The 24145-nt window shown below is 50.3% G+C and overlaps 1 protein-coding gene across 4 annotated transcripts in view; it reads left to right on the forward strand.

Moving 5' to 3' along the window:
* The window catches only part of CPNE5 (copine 5), a 101558-nt gene that overhangs the window by 12552 nt on the left and 64861 nt on the right, over positions 1 to 24145 (forward strand). For 3 of the 4 annotated variants that reach the window (XR_010946853.1, XM_067753150.1, XM_067753151.1), the window contains exons 2-3: positions 2463 to 2503; positions 4519 to 4565. Coding sequence is in view for 3 of the 4 variants with exons in the window: in XM_067753150.1 (XP_067609251.1) it covers positions 2463 to 2503; positions 4519 to 4565 (88 nt within the window). In the remaining variant the exon portion in view is untranslated. Of the gene's footprint in view, positions 1 to 2462; positions 2504 to 4518; positions 4566 to 21885; positions 22016 to 24145 lie in introns of those variants that run through there. The other variant, XM_067753152.1, reaches the window with a different exon arrangement.

Genomic DNA, 24145 nt, shown 5'->3' on the forward strand with positions numbered 1-24145 from the left:
GTCCCCCTCACCCCGCCCCCTCTTCCTCCATCCCCCAACCCTCTGTATTACTTTCCAGCTCCTCACCTCATCTCAAGTTCCACCACTGTAGAGGCATCTTTGGAATTTAGGCATTTTGTCCTTTGTTTAAATCAAGACAGACACTCCTGCCCCGAATCCTAGCACACTACAGGAGGGGAGGGTCAGCCCAGGTCCAGGTCAGCCCATCTCGGTGTGGATGAGCATATATCAAATTGGTATCTTACCTGTAGCTCCTGCTGCCTACTTTTCAGAGCTGCCTGTGTATCATTTCATCTGATGCTCACGGCAGTGGGCTGGGAGGTTTATCAGAAGGTTTCCAAAGGGACAGCCGCTGGGAGCAGGTCTGAGAGAGGGGTGATGGAGGCCAGCAGAAGGGTCCTGTGCCTTTGGGTCATAGAGGGCTAGCAGGGTAGCTGCCTCTGGGGAGAGGACCCTGAATGAAGAGACTGGAGCAGAGGATGGGAATCTGGTCGGGGACCAGAGCTGGTATGATTGATGAGCACCATCTGGGACCTCCCCGGGTAGCAGAGGATGCCGTATCCTGGCACCAGGCTGCTGTTGCATCTATCTGTCTGTTGGTTGGTCTTTGGCTCCCACCTCAGAGTGGGGAGCATGGGTGGTGGGGTTGACTGTGGGTCAAGTTGTCCAGACAGGCTGTCACTGCTGATGGCTTCAGTGATGGTGACTTAGGGTGAGGTCTCCTTCTAGACCTTTCTGGCTTTGCCACTGCTTGTGCAGCATGGCTACTCCCCGCCGCTCCCTGGACCTCAGTTTCCCCCTCCTCAAGGAGAAGGTGGAACAGATGATCCTGAGGGGCCCATCCAGCTCTGATATTTGGAGTTGGCTGGCAGGAAGCCACATAGCCTAGTGTTTCTCCTCTCTGGGGAAAGGGTGCAAGGGACATCGGGGCCCGTGGGGGAGTAGGGGAGTGGAGGAGGGGACGAGAAGACCCCCGGGGACATCTGGGAGGCAAGTGGGACATGGGTAAGATGGTTGGCAAGGGCAGAGCTTGACCTTAGGACAGTGTATGAAGGAGTCAGTAGCTCCAACAGGTGGGAGGGCTCACAGGAAGCCCCTTCAGCAAATAAAGCCCTTGCTCGAGTCAACAAGGGTCTTCAATGAGTGGGTCTCCCGGTGGGCACCTCTGGGAGGCTGTGTGAAGCACAGCTCAGAGCTGTCCCGGGGGGGACAGGGCATTTATCCTCCAACTCCTGCCCGTCATTGGCTGCCGTGGGGAGTGTAAACTTCCTGGTATTTGCAGCCCTGCCTCCCCGAGAAAGCCCTTGGAAGAGAAGTAGGAGGAAACTGTGGGTGTGTACAGGAACTAGGAGGGCTGAAGGGGTAGGGCCGAGCATCAGCAACCTTCAGAGCTGGCACTCTTCTCTCTATTGTACAGATGAGGAAACAGACTCAGAGAGGTTAAGTCACTTCCCAGCCAGAGACCAAGTTTTCTTTGAGCCATGTTGCTTCCTGACAGCAGTGGGTCACTGTGGAGTGAGGGACACCAGATGTGCAGGAGATGCCCTTGCCTGATCTCCCTATGATCTCCCATCTGTGAGATGGGATAATGCTTACCCAGTACTGATCTTGCAGGACAGAGTGAGAATTGGGAGCTAATATTTGCAGAACGCTTAGCGCAGTGCCTGGGGTTCAGTGAGTAGGAGCCACGATTGCACAGAGGCAGGGAAGGAGGGGCTCCGCTCCTGTTGTGAGAGCTCTCTGCCTCCAAACATTGTGTCCATCATTTTTTGTTTGTTTGTTTTTTTGGCCACGCTGTGTGGCTTGCAAAATCTTAGTTCCCCAACCAAGGATTGAACCTGGGACTCTGGGAATAAGAGCGCGGAGCCCTAACCACTGGACCACCAGGGAATTCCCAGTCATCTTGCTGCATGAGTTCACATCTAATTGTTAGGACCATGTGTTAGCTCTGGCCTTGACCACGAAAGGACCCTGTTCAAATGAGTCTGCATCCCCTGGGAGGTATCATTCATTAATCCACTGGCACAGGTGAGACGATTGAATAAACTGGCTGTAAGTAGAGCCCTGAGAGAATGGTACATTAGTGGCTTGATTTCACTTTATTTTTTCAGAGACAGAGAAGTGGTAAAAGGAGAATTTCTAGAACAATTTCTACAACATTGGGCAGATTGTGTTTTGGCCCAAGAGCAAGGGGCTGTGGGATCCAGGGCACCAGGGTCCACAGGAGTGTGTGTTGGTGGCAGGGGGTGAGAAGCAGGAAGCACCACACACCCTAGGAGCTGAGCTGAGGAACCTCTGGGGCCCAGCCAGCTCCAATGACCCCTAATAAACTGTGCTGAAGGAGCCTCCTGCTTCCCATTTGCCTGAAGCCAGGCCCGAGGCAGCCTCTGGATCTCAGTAACAGCCTGAATCCCCTGAGATCCTTGGGCTGTGCTAACTCCTGCTCTCTCCCCCTCTTTCAGGAACCTTTTGGACAAAGACATGTTCTCCAAGTCTGACCCATGTAAGTCCTGCACTGACAGTAATAACAGTAACAACAACAGCAACGGCATTGTTTTATTTTTTTCTTTTCCATGATAGTTTATTCCAAGATATTGAATATACTTCCCTGTGCTATACAGTAGGACCTTGTTGTTTAACTATTTTATATATAGTATTAATTCCAAACTTCTAATTTATCCCTCCCCCCTACCTTTCCCCTTTGGTAACCATAAGTTTGTTTTCTATATCTGTGAGTCTATTTCTGCTTTGTAAATAAGTTCATTTGTATCACTTTTTAGATTCTACACATAAATGATATCATATGATAGTTCTCTTTCTCTGTCTGACTTACTTCACTTAGTATGATAATCTCTAGGTCCATCCATGTTGCTGCAAATGGCATTATTTCATTCTTTTTGTGGCTAATATTCCACCATATATGTGTACCACATCTTCTTTATCCATTCATCTGTCCATGGACGTTTAGGTTGCTTCCATGCCTTGGCTATTGTAACTAGTGCTGCTATGAACATTGGGGTGCATGTATCTTTTCAAATTAGAGTTTTCTCCAGATGTATGCCCAGGAGTGGGATTGCTGGATCGTATGGTAGCTCTATTTTTAGTTTTTTGTGTTTTTTTTTTTTTGTTTTTTTTTTTGCCGTATGCGGGCTTCTCACTGCCGTGGCCTCTCCCGCCATGGAGCACAGGCTCTGGACGTGCAGGCCCAGCAGACATGGCTCACGAGCCCAACCGCTCTGCGGCATGCGGGACCCTCCCGGACCGGGGCACGAACCCGCATCCCCTGCATCGGCAGGCAGACCCCCAACCACTGAGCCACCAGGGAAGCCCTATTTTTAGTTTTTTAAGGCACCTCCATATTGTTTTCCATATTGGCTGCACCAATTTACATTCCCACCAACAGTGTAGAAGTATTCCCTTTCCTCCACACCCTCTCCAGCATTTCTTCTTTGTAGACTTTTTGATGATGGCCATTCTGACTGGTGTGAGGTGATACCTCATTGTAGTTTTGATTTGCATTTCTCTAATAATTAGCGATGTTGAGCCTCTTTTCATGTGTCTATTGACCATCTGTATGTCTTCTCTGGAGAAATGTCTATTTAGGTCTTCTGCCCATTTTTTGATTGGGTTGTTTGCTTTTTCTGTTATTGAGCTGTATGAGCTGTTTGTATATTTGGAAATTAAGCCCTGTTGGTCGCATCATTTGCAAATCTTTTCTCCCATTCTGTATGTAGGCTGTCTTTTTGTTTTGTTTATAGTTTCCTTTGCTACAACGGTATTATGACTACTACAGTAGCCAACACAGGAGCCTGTACTGAGTGCTCACTATGTACTAGGCATCGTTCCCAGTACATCAAGGCTATCTAATGTTTCACAGATACTGTCTGGAGAAAGAAAACTTGGAGGTCTGACCCTTCTCAGCCCCCGTACTTGTGAAGCCTCAACACAACCAAGTGGGCAGGGAGGGCTCAGAAGGTCTCAGCCCCAGGGAAACCAGTGCATTTAAGATCCCCAAATATCTGTGGCCTAGGGGGATGAGCACTGATTTTGGAGCCCAGGGTTCTAGCCCTAAGCAATGCTGCTCAAGTATATGACCTCAGACAACTCATTGGCCTCCTCTGATCCTCAGTTTCCCCATCAGGGAAGTGGGGCTGATGATAATAATAGGCCCCATGAGGCCACCTTGGGCTCTAAAGGGACAAGCGGGTTTCAGATGCTCTCTCCTGCCACACCTCTGCCACTCAGTCCTCCGTCATGCACACCTGTCTACCTGCCTCACACTTTACACTTGCTCTAGCCTAGATGTGAGTGACCCCGGCCCTCCTCCCAAAGGGTGCCCCTCCCAGACACACCTATGTTCTGGGCCCCCTCCTCCAAGCCGACCCCACCCAGACCCAACACTGCTACCCAGGCCGTAGTGTCCTAAGGCGCCTGACCCTCCAGGGCCCTCCGCATCTGGGGCCCACACCTTCCTCTTGGCCTGGGCTGTTAACCCTTTTTTCTCTCCTCTCCTCACAGTATGCGTCATGTATACTCAAGGGATGGAGAACAAGCAGTGGCGGGAGGTAGGTACAGCCCCTCTCCCACCGTGGAAACATCAGCCTGTTCGTGATTGTCTGTCTGTCTGTTCATCTAACTCTGCAGTCATCCCACCCGATGTGTTTCCAACTTGAGCATCTAAACCCCCGTGAAGGATAGTAAGGCGTGCAGAGTGTTGTCCTTGCTGATGCAAGAAGAGACTAAAGGTGGAGAGAAAGTTCCTGTCCTCAGGGAGCCCCAGTCTGAGGGGGGAGACAGGGAGTCCAGGCCCACCAAGATCATGACCAGAGACATGGGTACAGCCTCTAGCACCATGTCTCAGCCAGAGCAGCCTTCCCGTGGTTTTTGACTAATGTGAGTGAGTGTGGCTTTAGTTAGGTGATTCTCCTGCTCAGAAACGTTTGGTGACTCCCCTCTTCTTTGAATCAAGTCTCAGCTGCTTAGTCTGACTTCCAAGCTCTGCCATACCTCAGGATGGCCCGCTTTTCCAGCCTTGTCTCAATTCCATTGTCCCCACCAGAGGCCTTTTGCCCCTTGTGATAGGGTGTTTAAGGAGAGGGCAGACTTGAAGTGCTCGCTCTTAAGAATCACAGACACTTTTAGTGGGTGGCTGCTAGATACCTTCAGTCTATTCCCCACCCAAAAGCCAGAGGAATCCTATTAAAACCCAAGTCAAATTCTGTCCCTCCTCTGTTCAGAACCATCCGGTAGCTCCCATCTTGCAAAACTAAAGTCTCTGTGGTGACCCAACAGGCCCTACAGGATCTGACTTCCTTTACCTGACTGACCCATTCCCTCCTGCTCATCCCCTCCATCACTCCACTCCAGCCACACCTGCCTCTTCCTGCCTCAGGACCTTTGTACTTGCTGTTCCTTCTTCCTGGAATGCTCTTTCCCCAGATGTTCACGTGGCCCCTCCACAGTTCCCTCAGATCTTGGCTCAGACATCACCCTATCAAGGTCTTCCCTTGGCTACCCCATCTAACATTTCAGCCTCTCCACCCTTTCCTGCTTAATTTTGCCTCCTTATCACTTTTCACCATAAGCCATAAACGGTACTCTGGTTTACTTATTTATCTTGTTTGTCATGTGTCAGCTCCATGAGGGCAAGGATTTTCATCTGTCATTAACTCTTACATTTTGAGCACCTGGAAAGATGCCCAGCACACAGTAGGTGTTAATAAATGGCTGTTGAAGGAATGACTGGATTAGGAAAAGGAGCCAGGTGACAGAGGCTGGCAAGGATGTGGCAGCTGTTGTCTCGTTCCCGTCTCTGCTTCCTTCTTCCCTTAGACCTACTGTGCCAGCTGGTTTTCAGGTGCAGAGAATAAAAGGGGGAACTGGTCAAGGGGGAGGGTCCTTGCAGCCCCTGGCTCCTGTCTGAACAAAGAAGGAGCAGACCTCCTTACTCTTAGAGAAGAGGATCTGGCCAAGCAAGGATGAGGTCAAAGTCTGGGAGGTGAAGAATGTTTTCTTCCAGGGTTGAGGAGGTGGGGGTGAATTTACTGGACTCAGAGCTGAAGGGAGTTTCCCGTGACCTTCATAGCTGTGCTCATTCCTCCTGGTGATCAGAAGAGGCCCAAGGATGGGACGAGAGGGAATTTGACCTTGGCAGCCCTATCCATGCCCTTCTCTACCCAGACCTGGGAGGGAGGCCCAGGGGCTCTGGATAGAGACTCAGCTTGGTGTCTCCACTGAGAGAGGGAAGTACCAATGACTAATGGAACAGAGGCAGCTCCAAAGAGCAGAAGGACACAGGTCCAGACCCCAGGGCCTGCGGAAAGGGAAGGAAGAGGAGTGGTGCGTGAGATGACCAAAGCCAAGAGCCCACAGGGGCGGTGGTCCCAGGTGACTTGATGAGAATGAGAACGGCCAGTAAAGCTTCAGTAACTCAGACTTCAGAAACGAACCTCCCCTTCCTCGTTGGTGGACTGACTGGAGCATCACCTGCCCTGCTCCCTGATCTGCCCTCCCTCAGGCTTGGCAGAAGCAAGCGGCCAAAGGGAATGAATTTTATCCATAAAATGTATGGGAAATATTTCCGCAGGGGCTGGGCTAAAGTTGACTTTTTCTCCCTCTCCAATACTCTAAGCCAATTAAAGCGTAAACCAGATTGCTGGGGAAATGTTTAGCTTAAAGGAACTAATTACTTTTGAGACCTTTTGGCCGAGCTTCATAGAGAACAGTAATGTCCTAACGTCTCGGTGATTCATTCAGGAAAGTCTGGAAGGGCTCTTCAGAAGGGTGCTGCTCCATGAACCCTTAATTACATCCTGTAATGAGACTTGTCTCATTTGGGTCAGGGCCCACGTTGCATCTTTTTTTTTTTTTGGTTATGCCTTGCGGCATGCGGGATCTGAGTTCCCCAACCAGAGATTGAACCCATGCCCACTGCAGTGGAAGTGCAGAGTCTTAACCACTGGACTGCCAGGGAAATCCCCATGTTGCAGCTTGTTATCACACACACTGCAGGGTGGAGCAGAGGAATGGGTGATAGGCCTTGGAATCAGATACACCTGTGCTTTCACTTCTGGCTCCAGCCCTTTCTGGAACAAGTTACTTTTTTTTTAAATTAATTTATTTTTTTCCCATTAATTAATTAATTAATTTATTTTTGACTGTGTTGGGTCTTCACTGCTGCGCACAGGCTTTCTCTAGTTGCGGTGAGCGGGGGCTGCTCTTTGTTGCGGTGTGTGGGCTTCTCATTGCCGTGGCTTCTCTTGCTGTGGAGCATGGGCTCTAGACACGTGGGCTTCAGTAGTTGTGGCATGCAGGCTCTGTAGTTGTGGTGCGTGGGCTTAGTTGCTCCACATCATGTGGGATCTTCCTGGACCAGGGCTCGAACCCGTGTCCCCTGCATTGGCAGGCGGATTCTTAACCACTGAGCCACCAGGGGAGTCCCTGTTTTTTTTAATCACAGTGTTTATTTATTTATTTTTCTTTATTTCTTTATTTTTTGGCTGCACAGGGTCTTAGTTGTGGCACTTGGGATCTTCATTGAGACATGCAGGATCTCTTGTTGCGGTGTGTGGGTTCTTTGCTGTGGCGTGTGGGCTCCAGAGCAAGTGGGCTCTGTAGTTTGCGGCACGTGGGCTCTCTCGTTGAGGTGCGTGAACTCAGTAGTTGTGGTGTGTGGGCTTAGTTGCCCCAGGGCATGTGGGATCTTCCTTCCCAGACCAGGGCTCGAACCCACGTCCTCTGCATTGGAAGGCGGATTCTTTACCACTGGACCACCGGGGAAGTCCCCTGGAACAAGTTGCTTTTAACCTCTGTGTTTCCACATATGTAATACGGGGGTAACGCCTACCTTGTAGGCCTGTGGTGAGGGCAAAGCAAGATGATGGATATAACATACCTGCTGTGTAGTCATTGTCTGGTAAATATCATCGTACAACATCATCCAGAGTGTTCGGGCCTTACTGGTCCCTCCCCCACTTCAGTCAATATTTACAACAGTAAGCATTCTTGAGATGGGGCGGGGGGAAGAGGGAGATAAGCCGAAAGAAAAGTGTTTCACCAAAAGCGCAAGCTGGAACTAGGGAGTTTGCAGCCTAGAAGGGGAGATTCCCATGCATGAATGATGCTAACAGAGGATGTGATGAGAGGTATTGATGAGAATAGAATGGGAGTTCAGAGGAGAGAAAATTACAGCCAGAATGTCATTTGGATTTTTCAGTGGAATTTGAACCTCAACACCAGCCATCTGGCTAAGGGATGCATGATGTGGAGCAGAGGAGAATGTGGGTTGGAAGGAACTTCAGGGCTCAGCTGGTTCACCCTCCTCATCCTATAGAGGAGCAGGATTGGCCTCATGTGTTGGAATCAGGGTGCTGGACCCCAGTGCAGTGGCAGCGTCCACTTGGAGGAGCTGAGTCGATCTGGGTTTCAGTGAAGCCGGGGGGCATACACAAGGGCCCAGCATCAAAGATGGTGGTGAGGGCTTCCCTGGTGGCGCAGTGGTTAAGAATCCACCTGCCAATTCAGGGGACGTGGGTTTGAGCCCTGGTCTGAGAAGATTCCCACATGCCGTGGAGCCACTAAGCCCGTGTGCCACAATTACTGAGCTTGTGCTCTAGAGCCCGCAAGCCACAACTACTGAGCCCACGTGCCACAACTACTGAAGCCCGTGTGCCTAGAACCTGTGCTCCGCAACAAGAGAAGCCACTGCAATGCGAAGCCTGCGCACCGCAGCGAAGAGTAGCCCCTGCTTGCTGCAACTAGAGAAAGCCCGCACACAGCAACAAAGACCCAACACAGCCTAAATAAATAAATAGATAGATAAATAAATAGATAAGTAAATTTGTAAAAAAAAAGATGGTGGTGAAAGCAAAGGCATGGAGGTGGCTGGAGTAAGCAGGCCAGTCCAGGTCCTGCAGAGTTGGGAGATATAATACAGGGCTAATTATAAAGGAGTGGGTGGGGTTCAGGGAAACCAACGTGGGCTGGTGAATCACAGGGGCTGGGGGCAGTGGGACTACTCCAGGCCTGAGGAGGTAAGGGGTAGGGGTGGTTCCTGGAACCCCAAGGGAGCTTGTCTACAGGAGCAGGGGCCCTCAGTGGAGGGACATGGTCAGCCTGGGCAACCTCACTCTCTCCCCACCCTCTGCTCTCCTGCCTTCACCTCCCATTGGTGGAACCCCACTGGAAGACTTAGAGTGGGGGGCGGCTGTTGATCCAGTCCACACTGGATCCCGGGCATAGAGCAGGGTGGGGAAGGGCTGGAAGTAGATCCAGAGAGCCAACGGAGACCATCCAAAACAGAGGGTGAGCAGATGAGTGAGGCTGGTGTTCAGGGTGTGAGGCTGGTAAGATACAGGGAGAGGCAGCTGAAGGGAGCTCCTGACTCTCAGGCTGAGGACTGCTGGGGTCATAGGGTCAGAATGTCAGAGAGGAGACTGACCCCATTTACAAGAGACCATCAGCGCCATGCCCAGCCTTCAGGGGTGACGGTGGCAGAGCTCTGTTGCATGGGCTACCCCTGGGACACAGGCTTCAAGCTATTTCTGTAGGAGGAAAGATACCCTCAAACATATCAAGGCCCTACTTTGCCTGATTCTTTGTGTGACCTGCAGAGGAAAGTATCAGGAAGGGAGAGTTTAAAGAATAATCCAGATCCATCTCTATGGAACTGTCCCTGGGATGGAAGCCTGTTTTTCCTAGTAAACATGAACCCATTCCCATGGCTCCACCTGCTAGTTCATTGCAAAAAGTCTCTCTGTTAGTGGAATCTTGGCCAAGAGATACTCATTCCATGGCCGGAGGGAGTCAAGTGCAAGCACAGCAGTTTCCCTAGGCAGGGTCTCCCATGTTTGCATAAGACCACAGAAGGATGAAAGCTGCTCTCGCAGCCCCTGGCTGCCTGGTTTCAGCTGATTTTAACCGTTTGGGTCATTGTAATGCCTTCTGAGAAAGCTCCGTCTTCCCATCACCTAAATCTGTCACTGCACTTTGTGAAAATTGACTCAAGATGTAATTTTAGCCCAGGAAATCGACCACTATTTGCATCAAGGCTTACTAAACCCTTCTGCATGTCCCAGGAGAGGCAGGATGGCCAGGTAGGAGGAGTCCCAGAAACTCTGTCACTAGGAAGAGGGAGCTGTGCTTGGTTCCCCATTTGAAAAGTGTAGGGGTGCAGCAAATAATAATAATAATGATGAATTTCACATTGGGAATTCCTTGGCAGTCCAGTGGTTAGGACTCCATGATTTCACTGACGAGGGTGAGGGTTCAATCCCCGGTTGGGGAAATAAGATCCCACAAGCCCCACAGCCAAAAAAAAGAAAAAAGAAAAAAAAAGAAAAGTGTAGAGGTGATCCCTGCCCCTCCCTTGCCAGGTGGCTGTCCAGGCTGAGGGCCCTTCAGAAAGGAGGAGATGGGTATCATGGAATCTTAGGGTGTCCCGCTGATCAACCCACACCACCTGCAGAGCATGTGGCCCCAGCCGCCACGCCCACATGTCCCTGCCTGAGCGCTCAGTCTATTTTTGAGCAACCTCAGCCTGCTGAACATCTTAACACCAGCTGGGAATGACAGTTCATCTCTGAATATTCGGGATGATCTTCCTCGGAGCATCTTGACATGAGCCTCCACATAAATTTGGCTCAACTTACTGTGTGCTGGGAGATGAATGCTGGGGACACAAAGGGTGACCAGACACTATCTACAGCCAGAGCTCACTTTCAATTCAGCGAGGTAACAAAAACAACAATAACTGCAATAGTAATGCTAATAGCAAACATATCTAACAGTGATGTACCAGGCACTGTTCTAAAAAGCATTTACTGTAGTAACTCATTTGATCCTCACAACAAACCTGTGAAGGAGGTAGCAGCAGCATTATTACTGTTATTATTATTATTGGCCTCATTTAACAAAACAGGAAACTGAAGCACAGAGTGGTTAATGTGAAAGTAGTTTCTAGAACATGACGTCAGAACTATAATAGAGTTATACATAAAGGGCATAATTCCACTCGTTCCTAATTCCACACTCCTTAGATGTGCAAGTAAGTTGATTTTCTCATTCACATATTCTTTATTTTTTAAAAAAAATTTATTTCTTTAATTTATTTATTTTTGGCTGTGTTGGGTCTTCGTTGCTGTGCGAGGGCTTTCTCTAATTGCAGCAAGCAGGGGCTACTCTTCGTTGCAGTGCACGGGCTTCTCATTGCAGCAGCTTCTCTTGTTGTGGAGCACAGGCTCTAGGTGCGTGGGCTTCAGTAGTTGTGGCATGCAGGCTCAGTAGTTGTGGCTCGCGGGCTCTAGAGCGCAGGCTCAGTAGTTGTGGCTCACAGGCTTAGTTGCTCTGCGGCATGTGGGATCTTCCCAGACCAGGGCTCAAACCTGTGTCCCCTGCATTGGCAGGCAGATTCTTAATCACTGTGCCACCAGGGAAGTCCCCCACATATTCTTTCAATGTTTGAGGACAGCTCACATGGCCCTGTTAGTACGCTTTGGGGCAGACCTAGAATGTGACCATTTCTATCAAGAGTTCCTCTTTATATAACTGTCTCTTGTCCCTTTGCTAATCTGGGCACACTCCCTGGAACACACGTCCATTTGTCAATGTTCTTCCCAAAGTGTGTGTCCTGCACCATTCCCTTCTCCAGCTCAGAGCATCGTGGGCTGGCTCCCTCCTCACAGGGGCTTGGACTAGACAATCATGCATTCTGTGTGTTTGTTTCCAAGGGTTATATATCTATCGACATTACCTAGAATTCCACTGGCCTTTTTGTCAGGTGTCTTCGACTTACTTCATATTGAGTTTGGGGGCTCCTGTATCCTCCTCAAACAAGCTGCTATCCAAACAGAATTCCTCCAGCTCAGATTTGGCAATTGAGTTTTTGAATCTAAATGTGAAATTTTACATTTATCTCTGTTACATGTCATTTGGCAGATTCAGTCTGTTGTTATGGTCTGTGAAGATCACGTTGAATTATGGTTGTGCCTCCTGGTCCTGGGTCAGGGGCAGTCATTGTCCACGCGAGTGATAGGGGTTGAACGGGATGGAGTGCTGTGGTCCTCCACTAGAGACCTTTTCCCAGATTGATCTCAGTTACCTAGTTGACCTTTGGGGAGTGCTGTTCAGCCACCTAGGATCTGCATAACTTTGTTATAACCCATCTCATATTTCTGCGTCTGGTCCCTAAGGACGTCATGAATAACAGTCAAATACCTTGTCAGATGACGCCCTGAACTTGATGCCCATCCCAGCTCTGAGATTTACCACGTGACCTGGGTGAGGTATTTATCTTCTCCAAGTCTCATCTTACTCATCTGTAAAATGGGGTTAGGAGAGCTTCTTGGAAGGACTAACTAAGATAATGCTTGTGAAATGCCTGGAAATATCAACTGCAGTGTGCCATTGCCCAGCTCGGGCCCCTGGGCGCCCTTCACAGGGGGAATGACCACACTTGGAGACCCTGGGAACTAAACCAACCCTGCCCGCACCAGGAGCCCAGGAGCAACAGCCAACATTCTCAAATACTCAAGCTTCCTGGGAAACCCGAGTTCCCTCCTCAGCCTGGGGCTGTAGGACCTGATTCGCTCCAAGGAGTGAGGGCTTCCAGGGGGAGAGGGACTTGAAGGGAAGCATCCCAACCATGTGTGTGAGGAGTCCCTCATCAGAAGGGGCTCTTTCAGGAAAGGCCGGACACAGGGATGTCATCCCTGTGTCGTGCCCAGAGCATTGTAGCATGACATACTGGCCACGAGGATGGTGGCTGCGGATGGTGCAGGAGACCCACTCCCAGACTCTGTGGCGCCTTTGTCCCCTGCTGGTGTTTATCCTGGGTATCTCCTCTCAGTCTGCCCACAAAACTCTGCCTCTCTGGTGGTGGCCTGTCTGCCTCCTGCCCCCTATCAGACCCCGACTATCCTCCCTGGCTCTGGCCCCAAAGGTCACCCCCAGGCTCATCCCCAAAGTCTCCTTTTTAGCTCCTCCTGAACAGAAGAGGGCTTTTTCCTGTGGCTGTCCAAATGACAGCTCAGGAATTCACCCATTTCTCAAGGCTCTAAGACAAAACATCAACTTCTTAGCCTGGTGTTAGAGCCTCTCCCATTTGGACTACCCTAAGCATGGCCATAAGCCAGGAACTACCATGGATTCAGCCCTTGCTGTGTGCTCTGCTGGCGCATCCCTAATGCTGCAGCCAACTGTGAGGAGATGTGATTGGCCCAGATCACAGGTAGGAACTGAGACGGGAAAAGCTGAAGTGGCTTGTATAAGGCCATGCAGTTCATCATTGTGGGGCTGGGACTCAATCTGTTATGAAGCCACCTAACCACAGCTGCCAGGTCTTTGGGGCAGAGACCTGCAGCCTCCCACAGTCAGGAGTGGATACAGGCACATCTCTGCTTCCGCTCAACCTCGACGCCAGGGCCTACACAACCGTGAAAGCAGGTCTCAGGCTGATTTCTGCCTCACGCACCTGTGAGTTAGATTGAACCGTATGAATCTGCAATTTGAAAATTTTGGCAATTTCATATGGTCTAACAGTTAAGGTTAGACTCTAATCTCATATTAGTAAGTGGCTGCTAGTCACACACCTGTCCTTACAAGCTCAGAGAGGTCCCTGGGCCTGCCTCTTGCCTGAAAGGCTTCTGAAAGTCGGCCAAGGGATGATGTTCCAGGGTTGGTAAGGATCAGGCCACAGCAGGCTCCATCTGTGGGAGAACCCAGGGGTATCAGAAGCCCAGGCCCACTCCCAAGGCGTGAGGTCACGTCTCTGCAGATTCTCACTCCCTGCTTGTGCAAGTGCTTAAGTGCTTGTACAGCAGTCCTAACCATCCAGGTGTCTCACTACCCCTTCCTGTTGGTTGTGAAAAATCATTGCTAACATCCCTCTGTTAATAGGGCTCTCCAGTACCCAGGAGATAACGTATTAGAGGTGAGGCCTCCTAATTAGGGTCTTTCAAATGTAACTCCCACTCATAAGATGGATGAAACTCATTAAAAAATAATCTAAAATAATGTGTTACAGACAGTAGAAAAAAACCCAAGCTGTTTGACTCCAGGCTTTTCCCTCCCTACCTCAGGGCCTGTTACCCGCTATCTTAGGGAAGAAGCTCTTCTTAGCTCTGTCCCTCTCCCTGCATCCAAACACTCATAGCCCCCAGTCTGGTGTACTGCCCACCCTCACTCTATTCCTCCAGAGGAAATACTCCACCATGCCCTTTCCTTTAGCCAGCTCTGATCCACCTTAAGCTGTCTCTGAGCTCCCCAGACACCTCTGTCCCAGCAGCCATGATTGCTCCCTGAGAACTCTGATTATTTAAGCTACTCAAAGAATCAACCAAGATGTATGGAAAATCTGTGTGACAACAGGCATCCTTTACTGAGTGCCTGCCATGTGTCCAGCATCTCATACTCATCATCCCTAATCCTTATAACAACTTTGCAGGCAGGTACAGATTATGCCCAGACCACGGAGGAGGGGTGGGATCCTGAGCACTTTTAAGAGTCAGACAAACCTGGGTTTGTTTCAGGACCCTGGTACTTAGAGCTGTGTGGCCTAGACACTTATCCCCTCTGAGCCTCAGATTCCTCACATGTAATATGGACAACTAACAATACTTACCTTCTGGATTGTCTAAGGATTTGAGGTAACATAGGATAAGTTGGAGGAGCCAGGTAGGCACTTGGTAAAAGATAGCTCTTGTTAATAGATCACTGATGGTGCCGGGCAATGTACCAGGCAGTTTATATACTTTATCTCAGGTAGCCCATTCTTTAAATAGCAGTGTGGAGGCCAAGAGAAGGGAAGTAACTTAGGTAAGACACTGTGGTATCCTCCAGGGTGCAAAGCTGTAGCAGGGAGGTCCCTGCCCTCAGAGACCTTACAGGGAGCTGGGGAGAACAGACACATATATAGAAGGATTTATTTATTTATCTTTTAAATTTTATTTTATTTATTTTTATTTTTTGGCTGTGTTGGGTCTTTGTTGCTGCATGCAGGCTTTCTCTAGTTGCGGCGAGCGGTGGGTTCTCTTTTTGCGGACCATGGGCTCTAGGCTCGCAGGCTTCAGTAGCTGCAGCACGTGGGCTCGGTAGTTGTGGCTCATGGGCTCTAGAACACAGGCTCAGTAGTTGTGGCGCATGGGATTAGTTGCTCCGCGACATGTGGGATCTTCCTGGACCAGGGCTCGAACCCGTGTCCCCTGCATTGGCAGACGGATTCTTAACCACTGCACCACAAGGGAAGCCCTATAGAAGGATTTAAAAGCCTCATTTATTCATCTTGTTGAGGGTGTTGGAACAGATCCTCTCTGAGGCCCCAAGTTTCAGAGCACAACTAGTCCAAGAGCCTCCCAAGTAGTTTAGACATGAATTCTCAGCACTTCACAGCAGGGAGAGATCAAGAGGGCTAGGGAGGCTTCCAGGGGGAGACAACACCATACTTTGGACTTGAAGGATGGTGGGAGGAGGAAAGGGCATTCCAGGAATGGGACCCGACATGAGCAAAACCTGGGGGTGGGAATGGCCTGCGTGTCCATGAGCTAGCTGGCTGTGACTTAGTCCAACTGCAGCCCAGTGTGTGCTGGAGGGAGGTTAGAGATCAGCTCCAGAGGGGAGGGCGGCGCCCCCCTGGGAGCCCTGTTGGGAGTATGTGGTCTTAGATTTTATCACGGTTTCCAGAATCAGTAGTCAGGGAACTGGCATTTATTGAGCACTTACTATATGACATACACTGATCCAGGCATACAGTGGAGAACAAGACAGGCAGAGTCCATGCTCTGGAGAGGCTTAGTGTAGTCAGCAAAGAAATTGGATAATTTCAGGTACTGGTTGATCAGTGCTGAGAAAAAGATAAGACAGTGTGATGAGACAGTGACCTGGGAAAAGGGAGCTGCCTTAGTTAAAGGGGCATCAGGGGAGGCCCTGCTGAAGGGCTGGTGATGCGAGTTGAGCCCCAAGTGGTGCCATGCATTAGTCTGGTGGTGGGGAGGTTCCAGGCAGAGGGAACAGCGAGGGTAGAGGCCCCAAGGTGGGAACAAGCTCTTTTCGTCAAAGGACCAAAAGAAAGACTGGTACAGTTTGAGTGGTGTGAATAATAAAGACAGTGGGCCGTATGGTCACAGAGGTTGCACGGGCAGATCCTGCAGGGCTTTGTAGGCCATGTAGGAGTTCAGACACTGCTCTAAGTGTGATGAGAAGCTATTTGAGGGTTTTGAGCAGGGGAGTGATGTAGCCTGTTTATGTTTCAGAAAGATAACTCTGTCCCCTGTGTGCAGAGCAGATTGTAGGGGAAAGGGCAGCCGCAGGAAGACAATTTGCAGTGTTTGTGGAGCTCCTGGGATGAGATGGGGTGGGCAAGGGCAGTGGGGATCCGCTTGATCCAATGGCCAAGAGTTTAAGTGTGAAATGAAATGACCTTCCACCCACTAGGCTGTGAGCCCAGTTGGGATCCCTGATGACCAGAACAGGACCTGGCCCCCGTCATAAAATGTAGACCTTTATCAAGAGATTTAAAGTAATGAATGGACTGTTATTGTTACTAAAGCCCAAAGCAGGAGGCTAGCCTCGCTAGGAGGTGGATTCCCAGGCCAGCATGGGGTTGGCTTTCCGACTCTCCCCTTTTTGCAGAGAGGAGTCTGCCTCTGCAAAGAAAGGTCCCTCTTGAGCCTTGGGTCCCTTGGGCAGCCTTTAGTGGTTTTTGCTCTTGTCACACAGCTGCATTTCCAGGGCCTTGACTCCCTGTCATCAGGAGCAGGCAGTCTAGGACCAAGGCCTTACTTCAGGGACCAGGTGAGTCCACAGGTACCTTTTCCCAGTTTTAAGGTTAGGGCTTTAGAACCTGCTTACAATGTCCCTTCAGATCCTGTCTTTTCCACTCCCCATAACCTCTCTCAATCCTAGTTTTTTTCATCAGCAAAATGGGACCCTGGGACCCTGATGCCTGCTCACTGGGCTGTGATGGGACGTAATGACAGAATCACCTCAGTGCCTTGTTGTGCTCAATACTTTAAATAGTATTATTATGCAATACAGTCAGACAAAGCTATGAGGCGGCTCTGTCCCCCGTCCTGCTGATCCTCAATAGGAGGATGACTGACATTCCTACTGCCCATGCAGTCTCCACCTCAGCAGCACCGTGTGATCTGCCTTGCCCTCACCACATCCCAGATGAGGAAGCAATTGGATGGAGGGGTCCTTGCTTCGTCCAGTGACTGCTAGCAAGTGGCAGAGCCGGGGTGTGATGTGGTCTTGAGTCTGAGTCCAGGCTCCTTTCATCTGCCCAGGCCACTGACTTTCAAAATGGGCTTTTCTGGCTCCAGGGTTTGATGTGGTGCCTCAGGGTCCAACTGTGAATCTGTGTGTGGCTCCTGCCACCCCTTCCCCCATTCAGCCAGAGGTGTTTGTTAGTTCTGTGTGATACATTAGACAGGAGCCTAAGATTCCCTTTAAAGAAAGGAGTCTGCCTTTCTAGTAAACCCCGAGGATCTAGGCCAGGTCCCTTGGTAGCTGATAAATCTATTTATTCCTTGGCGTTAGTGTCCAGGCACACTTCATAGCTGCAGCTGAACTGTTGAGAGCGCGGGCTCTGAAGTCAAGGTAACTGGGTCCAAATCCAGGCCACCACCTTCCCAGCTGGGGCGCTTAGGCAAATGCTTAGGCTCAAAAGCCTGCTGTGAGGATTAAAGGAGTTAACTCATGTAAAGGGGCTGGCACGTAGAGAATGCTCAATAATGGCTCTTCCTGTAAGAAGCCCTTAAGTGAGAAACCACCGATGCTATCATTTCACTGATGGTGTATAAGGAAGGAACCACTGATGCTATCATGTCAGATGTCATGATGCCATTTGATAGGAACCATAGACATTTTGGGGTGTGCTGGGGGACAGGTGCTATTGTGACAGGCTTTCTCAGGCTCCCCCATTCCCCCAAAAGCGGCTGCTCAGGCAGGACCAGAAGCACAAGCCAGTGGAGAGTGTTTTGCCGGCAGGTTGGCAGCCAGGCTTATTGGTAAAAGGGCCACTCCCCCAGGAGCTGGGACAATTTAACAGATTATCGGAAACAATGGCTAATTAGGAACTAAGCTTTTTGGCAGGAAGTCTTTTATTATAAAGCTTGATAAAATTTCACAGGCCACTGCTGGTGTCTGGGGCCAGAACAGGAACCTTCTCTGTCCAGGCCTGAGCACTGGGAAGGCCATTGGAGCCTCAGGCCCCCCATCTCCCCCTCTGCCCTTCCTCACCTAGAGGCCTTGACAAAACAGGAAATGGTCTGGGAGGCCACCAGGCCACAGAAGTCATGGTTCACTCCGTGTGCCTTTAGGTAAGCCCCATGCTTTCTCTGGGCCTCGTTTTCCTTACTCTCTAAGGAAGAGATGGCCACAGGATCCTGGATCCCTCCCGTGAGAGAACCTGAGAGAAATTTCCAGACCCAAGACGGTGGTGGACCTGGCATGGGACTTCTGTGCCCCTCTGCACAACCCATGCCCTCCTGCCTGATGCCCAGACCTCTGGCCATTCTCCCCAGCCCTGGACACCCACCCAGTCCCCTATTCCCAGAGCCAAGCAGATTCCCTCGTCCTATTTGTATTTGAGTCAGATAGATTTCTGGCCTCTAATTTTAATCCCAGTGAACATGATTCATGAGGATCCAGGGGCTGGGGTCTGCAGCAAGATGTTAGAATCTGCCATTAAGGAGCCATCAGTAATATATGAAAATTATAGGGGAGCTCCGGCTGGGGAAAGGTGGGCAGCTTGGAGGTAGAGAACAGCCTGTCAGCTCTGGCCTCCTTCTGTCCTGGCCAGCACAGTCACCGGGGGCTTCGCAGCTGGGGGGGAAGGTCTCTGAGGCTTCATCCAGCTGTAATTTGTAAAAAGGCAAGAGCTGCTTAAATCAGGGGCCGTTAAGATTGTTCAGGCTTGCAGAGCCACCCACTCACTACTGAGGCAGAGGATCGCAGTGAACACCGTGATCCTGTCACTCCTGGGAGCCCTGGCCCTCCCCCCGGGCCTCCTGGAGCTCTGCTTCTTCATGTGTAAAATGGGGATGATAATAAAATCATCTCCATGGGGGTCAGTGGGGGGTTAAATGAGATCATGAATGTGTGGAAGTGTTGTGAAGATGAGAAGTCACGATACAAAGCGGAAGGAGGAGGAGGATTTGATGGAAGGGAGAAACCTGGGAAAGGGGGGCATAGACAGGCTTCTGAGACAAGAGGGCACTGCTCAGAGCCAGAGCCCCGCCTGGCCTGGGCTCTTGTCACTGCCCGTTTCCTAATCAGCTATGTGACCTCTGTCAGAGCACCCCATCCCCGCTTCCCTGCCTCTCTTTTCTCATTGGTTGAGAGGATTTGGTTCCTTCTGGCCCTAAAATCTTCAGTTCTGAGTCAATTTGTTAGTCAATGAATGTTCACAGAAATCATAGGAAGGACCAGGACTGTGGTGTGTGTGTGTGTGTGTGTGTGTGTGTGTGTGTGTGTGTGTGTAGGGGTTAGAGGTGGTGTGGAGGTTGAGCAGAGGAATAGATCGGGGCGCTCACCTGTGCCACCTGACCTGTAGAACCACCCAATTCCACAGGAAGAATTAACCAGGTGGAAGGGACAGTCAGCACTGAAGAAGTTCAGAGGTTGGGCTGGGGTAAAGACTGATAGGACATATTCCCAGCCTCATTCACAGTATTAACCTCTTATTGTTGAGTGACTCAATCAACTCCTAATTGATTAGGAGCCAGAATGCCTGAGTTTGAATCCTGTTCCTTCCACCCATTAGCTGTGTGACCTTGGGCAAGTCACTCAGTCTCTCTGAGCCTTATCTTAGTTTACTTTTCTGTAAAATGAAGATGATAATAGTACTGCCTCATAAGGTTATTATGAATATTAAATGAGTTAATATATGGAAAACACTTAGCACCTGGCACCTGGTAGGGCTTGGTGACAGTTGTCATCGGTATTGAAGACCAACTGGGCAGCAGATGCTCTGTGCAGCCTTTCATGCACATTTCCCTCTAGCCTTCCCCTGGAGAAGGAAGGATGTTCTGTTTTAGCCATGGGGAAATGCACCTTCCGAGGGGTTACCCAGGTGGTCTCACATAGATAATAAGTAACAGAACCCTGGCCAGTGGGGCTCCTGGGCCACTGGCCTGGCTACCCCTCTGCACCTCCCTGGCTCCAGCCATGGGCATCTGTGGGGAGTTGACCGACATGTTGGGAGACATCCCTGAGCTGCTTGCTGTCACTGCCCCCAGCAAGTGGGTTGTGAGGAAGAAGAAGAGGACCAGATTTTGGAAATCTGGAAGCAACAGAGAGAGCCTCTTCCCAGGCTGCCTTTGTTCTGCATCTCCAGTGTCTGAGCTGGGGATGAGTGGGCCAAGGGCACCACTCCCCCCATTCTCACTAGCAGCCTCCTTGCCCAAGGGCTCCTCCTGCCTTCCCTTTCCTGCAGTGGCCAGAGTGAATTTTCTTCTCTAGGCCTGGGTGGCTAAGCAAAATTTACACATTCTACTTCCTTTTTTCTAACTGAGGCCTGGGCATTGCTAGGTGTTGAGGGGAGCCCACAGGGAGGGCAGAACCTTGATCTTAATGGAGCAGCTAGTTTGCAAGAGCAAAGGGCCAGCCCTGAATTTTCCCCTCAGCCTTACCCTGTATGTGGAAGTTATTTGGAGAGAAACCACACAGAACTGGGACCTCCAGGGGACTTAAGCACAGAGGACCCCTTTAGATGGAGGATAGAAACCTTCTCAGGCATGGAAGATGGGTAGGAAATGTTAGCAGTTAGGGCCAGGAGCATCTCAGAGACAGGGCTGAGTTCAGAGACTTGGGAGGTATATACCTCCTGGGTGGCTGGGCCAGGGTTTGGGATTTATAAAGAACCAGAGTGTGGAATCACAAATTTACAGAGCATGTTTTATGTCCCAGGCTCTCTTCTAAGTATATTACATACACTAAATCATTTAAGCCTCCAACAACTCTATAAAGTGTGGATAAATGGTCATTTCCATTTTATGGAAGAGGAAATTAAGGCAAAGAGGTGAAGGTGTTGCAGGAAGGGGGACCCCTTCCAGGGCCCAAGGGTGGGCTCTTGTCTAACACTCAGAAATTAATTGTCTGAGGAGACACACACACTGACAAAGCAAAAGACTTTATTGGGACGGGGCGCCTGGGTGGAGAGCAGCAGGGTAAGGGAACCCAGGAGAACTGCTCTGCCACATGGCTCACAGTCTCAGGTTTTATGGTAATGGGGTTAGTTGCCGGGTTGTCTCTGGCCAGTCATCTTGCTTGGCCCAGACTTGGTCTGACTCAGGGTCCTTCCTGGTGGTGCGTGCATCTCTCAGCCAAGATGGATTCCAGCGAAAGGATTCTGGGAGGTTAGTAGGACATATTATGGGCTGGCGTCTCCTCCTTCCTTTTGGCCCCTCCCAAATTCTTCCAGTTAGTTTTACAAGACGTATTATGGGCTGGCATCTCCCCTCTCTCTTTGGCCCCTCCCATATTTTCCCAGTTAGTTTTCAGCAGCAGTACCATGTTCCTTATCAGGACCTCCTGTTGTGAGAAACTTATGCAAGTGGTTATCATGGTGCCTGGCCAAGGTGGACAGTTTCGGTCAACGGTTCCCTAACAAAGGGATTTGGCCAAGGTCACACAGCCAGTGAATAGCAGAGCCAGGATTTGAAACCAGGAAGCCTGGCCTCAGACTGCTCTATTAACTATTTCATTTTACTGCCTTATGTGCGAACCCCCAAGATCTGCCTTCCAAAGCTAGAATTAGTGGTTCTTAAAGCTTTCTGCTTCCCTTTGAGAAATTGATGAAAACCATGGCTTCTCTCCCCAGAAAATGAGGACATGTACAGATATTTGCATTCAATTTCAGGGTATCACAGCCCACTCAGAGCTGGTTCTAATCTAGCGGTTGCCCTTCCCTGCTGGGCTCTCTGACATCTGTGTGGATGGGGCCGGGATGGCTACTTTCTACAAAGCAGAGGCTGTGGTGAGAGCCCTGGACCCTGAGAGTCCCCACCAAGGCCCACAGGTAGGATGGCTGGGTTGGGACCCTGCATCTCTGAGGGCTGTCACAGACCTTGGGTACCTAGGCTGCATGGGCAGGAGTCACACACTTTACTGGTGACATGAATGTTACCGTGTCTAAGAAGAATGGGGTGGGGGTGGGGACCATTCTTGGTTTGTGTTCGGGTGAGTTGGAAATGGTATGAGTGTGTGAATGTGTTTGTGAGAGAGAAAATATATCAGTCAGGGTCCCAGCAGGAGAGAGAATTCTACTCAGTTGTTTTCACTGAAGAGATTTAATGGATTTCTTTCAAAGGTATGGGTGAGGTTGAGGACACCCACAGGGACAGTGCAGCACCCAGGGCCTGGCAACAACAGGGAGCTGTTTCCACCCAGGCTTGAAGGGGCAGTGGGAGGAGACAATGTTATTGTGTGTGAGTGAGAGGTGAGCGTGGTGGTGGGTGTGGGGGGAGCAGCCCCTCCCAGAACCATGGTGCTGAGACTGGGCCAGAGACAGAGGAAATAGCCCACATTCTCTCATCTCCCGTCTCCCATCTGCCATCTGCCATCTGCCAGTGCCTCCCACTGGCCAAACCCAACTGGAACCCACAGAGCAAGGGAACCAGGTGATGGAGTTTGATGGGAAGCAATCTCCTGGAATGGAGAAGGAGCTGGGCAGGGTGGGGCGGCAGCAGGAGACTCTCCAGCATGGAGAACAAGCCTCCAAATCAGTCTAGGACTAACTGCCAGCTCAGTGCCCCCTGCAGGTCAGGAGGCCCATGTCTTGACACAGGCTTGCCCCTTCCCGGCCTTGTAGTTGGATGTGGGAAGGGAAGACCTTACTGCCTGACCTGGGTTCTCAATCCCAGCCTTGCACTGGCCCTTGTCCCAGGGCAGTTTGGTGGGACAGCTGCCCACCTGCCCCCATAAATCTCAACTTCTATGTGTAGCACAGCCCCTGGGAGCCACTTAATTTAGTCCTCACAGAAGTTTCAAGTCTGCCTCCCCTCTGAGGGTCTCGCTCAAACTGATGACATGTAATTAATGCTGCTTAATTGATATTCTTGGGACTTAGTCATAGGGGTTTTAGGAACCCTTGGGAGCATCTTTTGTGACATGTCAGGAGCTTTTCCCACTGAGTTTTGTTGCCAGGGACAAGAAGTAAGCTTTTCAGAGGGTGAATACCTTAATTTCCAGGCTTATTTCTCATTTGTACTTTCTCCTCTCTGGGAGGCTGTCCCAGCCCCTGGGGTCAAAGTCCCCTCACCTCCCCGACTGCTCAGCCCCTTCCCCAATTTCATACCACAGCCTCCCCAGTCCACACTTGCCACCTACCCAACAATTCTCTAGGGTTCTCTGCATCAGAATCACTTGGTAAAACAAAGCAGATTTGGGGCTTCCCTGCAGCTTTGTTCATCAGAGAATTCCTGTGCCTACCAGTGTTTGGTTGTCTGTGCCCCAGACTTGAGCAGTGTCAGGCCCCCTCCCATCCTTAGAGCCCAAGTGTGGACAAAGGGCTTCAGAATGGAATGGAGGGAGGGACAGGCCCTTCCAGGGACCTGGAAGGGCGTTCAGGGCTGGCTTGGCTCAGGATTACAGAGTGGTGAGGGGTTAACCTACCTTCCCCTCCTCCCCAAGCCCCCCTTAGCAGAGTCAGATCTCGTGCCTTTGCGTGCTTCCCGCTGCTTGCTAAAACCTCATCTCTCCAAGTCCCTTCTGGCTTGAAATCTCTAATTCTCTATGTAGAACGAAATACAACCAAATTAATTTTTTCTTTTTGTTTTAAAAAAAACATCAGTTCAGCTGTGATCTGACCGTCATTAATAGGGGTATAAATTGGATCTGACACGGACCCAGTGGCTTCTTGGATTTTTAAAATCCAAGTTTTCACATTTTTTTCCCTTTGTTATTAGCCCAAGTAATGAAGGCTATAAAACATCTTTAGTAAGTCCCTGGGTTTAAGATTTCATTCGCAGTAGTTTAGGATGTGCATATATGTTAATTACCCCTGGTCCTGGTAATTTATCACCGCCCAGCCAGGCTCACTTGTCCCCTTTCCTGCTCTAGGAGATATTGGGTGCCCTTGGAGTCCCCCTCCGTGTCCTGTTTCCAGGGGAACTCCATTTTCTTCTCCAGCAGAGATCAATCTCTAGGG

This window comes from Pseudorca crassidens, chromosome 10 (genome assembly GCF_039906515.1).
Source record: "Pseudorca crassidens isolate mPseCra1 chromosome 10, mPseCra1.hap1, whole genome shotgun sequence".
Classification (NCBI taxonomy): Eukaryota; Metazoa; Chordata; class Mammalia; order Artiodactyla; family Delphinidae; genus Pseudorca; species Pseudorca crassidens.